Below are 6,477 nucleotides of genomic sequence, written 5' to 3'. Positions count from 1 at the left end.
CGCAAGATCCAAACTGATGACCCCCAGCCGAAGAAATCATGCTAGTCAAGACCCCAGTAATTATGCACACCGCACGCGACCTCACTGTGTGCAAAGTGCGCTTTGTGTCTAGATCGAGCCGTCCTGAAGGCAATTTCTGAGAGCCCTCTCCACCACAGAACGGTGACATGGAGGAGGAGGATATCGTGACTGCGGTGCACATACGCGTAAAGAATAAAACTACCATTGGGGCGCATATAATAATAATAAGAGAATTAAGTGCATTGTAGTGGGCAGGGTAGAGCTAACTTGTTTCCCCATTGTGATGAACTTGTGGAGTGGATGAAGCAGATGCGATGGCGAGGTGTGGGGGTGATTTTGTGAGCGACGTCGCGCCCGGGCCGCTTGCGCTTTACGTTGGTAACCTTAAGTCTTACGTGAGCACTGCAGTCTAGGAAGTGTTGGCGAGTTGGGGCACGGAGGTGGTACCCCTGCTAAAGAACATTACCTCGGTGCTTCAGCCCTGGACGTTAGGGCCATGGGCCTGTTCAAGCAGAAGCTTCGAGCGGTGACTCAGTCCAACGAGCTTGACACTATTCTCTCGAGCAGCCGCGTACTCCTCCAAGACATCTGCTCAAACTCCAGCGTTTGTCAGCACCGAAAAATGTAAGCGCTTAGTTAAACGCGCCGCCATCGCATGGGATCCGGTTAGTGATAGCTGTATAAAGAATGCTTGATTGAAAGCCGGCCTTTAATAGACGACCAGATTGAAAGGGGGACGTCAACAGGCGCACCTGCTGTCAAAGGAGGCCTGAACCCCAGTGCGGCATTTTGTGACTCCGAATGAACAGAATATTCTGTCAACTATGGTCTTGGCTCGACCACCCAGGTTTTTTTGTAAATATGAAAGCACCCAAACTCCAGTTAGGTGCGATCCAAAACGATTGGGAACTGTTCCATAATAGTTGGCGCCGCTCGATAATAATTGGGAAACCGATAGTTGGACTTAAGCGAGAATGGGGCGCAGCGGCGGCAGTGTGCTGGAAGTGACGGCGTCTCCGAGCAGCAGCGGTGCGCCAGCCTCTCGCTGCCGTTTCCCGACTGTGTCAACTGACGTGTGCTCTCGTTTTGTCTTGCGCTCAGACTCGTCGCCTGTTCTCCTGGAGGCGCCAGAGCGTCAACGCGCTCAACCTGTGGAGACGGAGGAAGAAGAGGTAACAACAGACGATGTTGGGCTCTCACCAGAAGGCACTTAGGATACTAAGCTGCCTGCGTGTGTTTGGGCGCAGTCGGAGGACGCAGACACGGACGAACTGGAGGAGAACAAGGAGCAGGAGGACGAGACGGAGGAGAAGCCCAGGCGGCCCTCGGTACGCACTGGCATTAAGTGCGGTCTCTAGCGACCTTCTGACCAGTGGCTGTGACTTGTGACAGAGACGACTGCAGACGCAGCTGGACGTCGTCAGTCCGCCGCCGTCCACCAACCACGAGGATGTCAGCAGCGCGTCGCCGTCGCCGGCCTTGAGGTACTCGCTGCGCACGCGGCACAGCAAGCCCAAGCGCTTCGACGAGTCGATCTACAATGACGTGTTCACGGAAGATGCGCACTCGAGGTACGCGGTGTCGACGCCCGAGGCCGCGATCGGTAGCAAGAAGCGCCGACGCCGGAGGAGTCGGAACAGCAATCGCCGAGCCAAGCGACAGCGACGACGTGCAGGAGACGACGACGACGAAGAAGAAGCCGAAAATGAAGAGGAGAATCACTTTGAAGCCGACCTGAGCATACAGGAAATCAACCGCAGAATTAAAGCGCAAGAGCGCGAGGACAGAGAGAAGGCCCAGGCCTTGGAGCGGCGATCGCGGTACTCGCTTCGATCACGAGAGAGTCTCACGATGAGCGAGACGAGTGCCGTGTCGCCGCCGCCTCGAACAGCGACCAGAAACCGCGCGGCAAAGCGCTCACAGCTCGAGGTGAGTGCGGAGGATGACCACGCCGAGGCCTCTCACGACGAAAATGCCGACAACGAGTCGCACTCGGAGAATGACGATGGGAATTCGGAAGATGAGCACGACGACGATGACGGCGAAGAAGCGCCTGCAAGCTCGACGCGCTACCAACTGCGGCAGCGTCGACAGGCACCAGCAAACAACAGTATGACCACAAGGAGCCGAACCAAGACGAGCGCAGCACCTGCATTTGAAACTGAGGACACATCGCGGCGCTATTCTCTTCGTGATCGCTCCAAAACTCATCGGACAGACGCAGAAGAAGACGCGACTGCCTCGCCGGAGACTTCAGCGTACGCAGAGTACCAGAAACGACAGGCGAGTCGTGCTTCCAGGAGAAATGGCGCCAACGGAAGCAATAGGCGACTATTCCTACCGGATATGGATACCTCCCCCTCCGCGCCGCCGTCGCAGTCGAGGTCGAAGCAAGTACGGTCGAGGGCGCCGAAATCGGCACCGGCGATCGCTGTCTTCCTCCTCTTCAGGGTCGTCATCGTCTCCAGATGTGTACAAGGATGACGACGACTCGGACGGCGGAATGCGAACGAGTAGCCCGTGGCGCCCCTCTAAAGGAGGTCGGAAAAGCGGAAGTTCACGCGCCGATATCACGCCAGTGGAAGTGGACCCCAGCATCACTTGGGATAGCGTCGGTGGCTTAAAATCGCACATCGAGGCACTGAAAGAAATGGTGATGCTGCCGCTGTTGTACCCGGAGTTTTATGACAAGTACAAAGTGTCCCCACCGTCGGGTGTGCTGTTCTACGGTCCTCCAGGCACTGGAAAGACACTGTTGGCAAGAGCCTTAGCCAATTCATGTTCGTTTTACGGGGAAGGTGAACAAGCCAGCGGCCCTAAAGGTGCATCGACCCCAGCAAAAAGCGGAAAAGGTAAAGAGAGATCGAGGCGGCACGTTACATTCTACATGCGGAAAGGAGCGGATTGTCTGAGCAAGTGGGTGGGAGAAGCAGAGCGGCAGCTACGACTGTTATTTGAAGAAGCCAAGCGCAACCAGCCCTCCATCATCTTCTTCGATGAAATTGATGGTCTTGCACCTGTGCGCAGCGCTAAACAAGATCAAATTCATGCGTCCATCGTGTCTACGTTGCTGGCTTTGATGGACGGCATGGATTCGCGTGGCCGTGTCGTTGTGATTGGAGCCACCAATCGACTTGATGCTATTGATCCTGCTTTGCGCCGTCCTGGTCGGTTCGACAGAGAACTAGGCTTCAAACTGCCCAGTGTGAATGAGCGGAAAGGAATGCTGGCGATTCATTCGAAGGATTGGAAGCCACCGCTGTCGGACACGTTCCTAACGGAGCTAGCAGAGCAAACGGTGGGTTACTGTGGCGCTGATATTAAAGCACTGTGCGCGGAGGCAACCTTGTGCTCGCTGCGACGTGTGTACCCGCAAGTGTATGTAAGTGAAGACAAGCTGCTGATCAACCTGGATAAGGTGGTGGTGGCTCGCGGCGACTTTGCGAAGGCAGCAAAAAAGATTACTCCAGCCTCGCATCGTGCAGTCAGCTCGTTCGCCTCACCCTTACCACGAGCTGTTAAGGGGTTGCTACAGGGCCAGCTGGCTCGAGTGTTGCGTGATGTGGCGCGCCACTTTCCGCTTTTCCCTGTCGACAAAGCAGCCATCGATGACGCTGTCACCACTGGCACCAACAGCGAGGAAGATGTGGGGGCTAACGATGACGGAGATGAAGACGAAGATGACGTGGATATTTATGCTATCGCGAACCATGTCGACTGTGACGTGTGTCATGGTGAAGGTGGCGAGCTACTTTGCTGCAATGCTTGCCCTGGTGCCTTCCATCTCGTGTGCCTTACGGACACGACCACGTCTCTCCATCTGAAACTCAAGGCGAGGGGGACCTTTGGTTTTGCCCTGATTGTCGGGTTTCCAACCCTGCTGCTATGCAAAGAGCGACACAACGCGCGCAAAGAAGCGTGTCCACTCCATTGCCTCTCTTCACTTGCCCCGTCATTCAGGGTTTCCTCGCGTACTGATTGCGGGCAAGCCTGGCATGGGGCAACAGTACATTGGCCCAGCGCTGCTCCACTCACTGGAGGGGCTTACACATTTTTCGCTAGACTATCCGTCACTGGTGGCCGACTCAAACTCGCACTTTCCCGAAGAAGCGCTCATTCAAAGGCTCAACGAGGCACAGAAATGCTTGCCGTGTGTGCTTTATCTCCCACAAGTGGAGCTGTGGTGGAAAAACACAAGCGAGTCCATGCACGTGACGCTGAAGATGATGCTCATGAATTTACAAGTCCGGGCTAACCTGCCCATCTTGTTTTGGCCTGCACAGCATCGTCCCCGTGCGACGAACAGGAGTTACCAGAGGACCTACTAGCTTTGTTTCAGGGGGATCCGAGCGTATCACTGACGTCTGTGGTAATGGAGCTGGACATGCCGAGTAAGGCCACCCGGTTGGCTCATTTCGAGCAAGTCTTCACCTCGTTCGCTACGCCGCCGTCGGTTCAGAAGAAGAGGCGAGCCAAGGATGACAAACTCGAGGCACTCCCATTGGCTCCACTTCCGCCGGCTTCGTCCGAAATCGATCTAAGCCCAGAAGAGCAGCGAAAGAGGAAGCAGCGCGACCTCCATTTCCTTCGCGAGCTGCGCATCTTCTTGAGCCAGGTGCTAGACTACTGCTATTCACAGCGGTTGTACACGCCGTTTTACGTCCCGGTGGATCCGGTTGCTGTGCCGAACTACTACTTGATTGTGAAGCGCTCCATGGACCTGAGCACGATGCGTGACAAGCTCAACGACGAGGAGTACACGTGCTTTGAGCAGTTCATGGACGATATCCAGCTCATCGTGCGAAATGCCAATGTGTTCAACCCGAAGCGAAGCAGGACGCGCCACATCGCGCATGCGGCTGGGACAATGAAGGACAATATCCTGTCGTATGCGCACCGGTTCCGCATCCGCCAGGGCTATGATCTTTTCGCCAAGTGCCGCGAGGTGACGAAGCGGCTACGAGCTCACCCTTCCATCTACGGAGAATACGGTCAAAGGTTTTGAAATCGGCTGGCAAGAGTAGCTACAAGAACCAGGGCAGAGTCCCCGAAAAACCTGGCGTGCGTGTAAGTGCACGTCTTCGCGGTGTAAAAGCCCCTGAGATAAGCTTGGACGCTGCTATCTCACGTGCGACGGCGATCAACGGAGGCAATGGCAAACTGATCAGCAATGGAGTGACTGTGAAAGAGGAGGCTACAGCGGAAGTTCAAGGTCCAATCACCAGTAAGGAAGTGTCGGAAGACAGCAGCAAGCTCCCGTCGTCGCCTCAAGTGGCTCAGTGGTTTGACGACGAAGAGGAAGAGGAAGAAAAGACTAGCGAGAAAGAGGAACGCACCAAACGTGACAGCAGCGAAAAGCCTGACGACGAGCTCCATGAAGAAGCCGAGGACAGTGAAGAAGAGGCATTTGAGGAGGACGATCGCGTCTTCGTGAGCAGCCGGACGCATCCAGGGGTTAATCGTGAAGGCGGTGCTGGCTTCGTGCAGAGTCGCAACAAGGACGGCACGTACAACGTGAAGTACATTCTTGGCGGTAGTGAGAAGTCCATCAGCGTGAAGTACATCAAACGCTTGACGGACGACGCAGTGATGGAGTCGGTGAAGACCCAGCGGTCAGTGGCTGGTAACTCGACGGATGCAGGCTCGGTGCGCCTCATTCAGGACGAGGAGAAGATGGATGAGACGGACTACTTCGACGAGCTGTTGTGGCCCCTTCTGAAGGAGGAAGGGTGGAGGCGCGACGACAATTTCGACATTATCGAGGCGTCAGGCAAGGAATCGGGTCTGGCCGTGCAGCGCGTCGTGTTTACCACCAGGAAGACGCGCTATGGTGAGGCTGTGACGTTGAATAGCGTGATGGAGGCGCTGGCGTATATTTCCGCAGACCCGGAGCTGTCGCGCAAGTGCTTCGGCACCCGTTATGCGGAAAGTATGATGACCGATGAAGCTCTTGGTGGGAACAGCAGCGACGAAGAGGCTGTGGAGGAGGCGTCATCGCCCGTGGACAACGTGGCGGAGGAGAAGGCGCCGGCAGCGCTTGATGCCGCCACGGAATCGAGTGCCGACGAGCCGATGCCCGAGGAACCGGTGGAGGCACCAGACTTTATTTATGACGAGGTGCGGCAGTAGCTGCTTGCTGTCTGTTGAGGGGGTTGTGCACTGACTGTGGCTGTGTTCGCTTGCAGGCTCGAATGATGGCGGCCCTGACGATGCTGGTGGCGAAGACGGCGAGCTGGTCTGTTGACAAGCTGCGCGACGAGCTGCTGCTGTTGAACAAGCTGGCGTACCCGTTCCGTAACCGCTTCGATCGCAGCGACCTGATGACGGTGCGTGCTGGATGATCGATCAGTGAGATGTTGTTGCACTGACGCTTTTGGCTTTACCTTGTGCAGCACATAGAGAACCACGTGACGGAGATGCAGTAGCCACGAGACAGCAACTACATGCAACAAGCAA

General features: G+C 55.9%; 2 protein-coding genes across 2 annotated transcripts in view; both read left to right on the top strand.

The window, feature by feature from the left end:
- The window catches only part of KRP23_120 (RxLR effector protein PSR2), a gene marked incomplete at both ends in the record, with an annotated part of 2,070 nt that extends 2,053 nt beyond the window's left edge, over positions 1-17 (top strand). Inside the window, one exon of the mRNA XM_067895852.1 lies at positions 1-17. This exon is cut by the window's left edge and continues 2,053 nt beyond it. Within this exon, the coding sequence (XP_067750675.1) occupies positions 1-17 (17 nt within the window).
- Positions 18-995: 978 nt separating this feature from the next.
- KRP23_119 (ATPase family AAA domain-containing protein 2) lies at positions 996-6,446 on the top strand (the record flags this gene model as incomplete). Its single annotated transcript, XM_067882453.1, has 9 exons — positions 996-1,050; positions 1,123-1,193; positions 1,269-1,349; positions 1,414-2,415; positions 2,501-3,761; positions 4,305-5,019; positions 5,094-6,138; positions 6,207-6,347; positions 6,414-6,446. 9 exons carry the CDS (start codon positions 996-998, stop codon positions 6,444-6,446), a joined length of 4,404 nt encoding a protein of 1,467 aa, XP_067750674.1.
- Between the last annotated feature and the right edge of the window lie 31 nt (positions 6,447-6,477).

This window comes from Phytophthora ramorum (genome assembly GCF_020800215.1).
Source record: "Phytophthora ramorum isolate Pr-102 chromosome Unknown Phyram_PR-102_s0001, whole genome shotgun sequence".
Classification (NCBI taxonomy): Eukaryota; Oomycota; class Peronosporomycetes; order Peronosporales; family Peronosporaceae; genus Phytophthora; species Phytophthora ramorum.
Note: the sequence above shows the minus strand (reverse complement) of the source record. Positions and strands in the feature narration are given on the sequence as shown.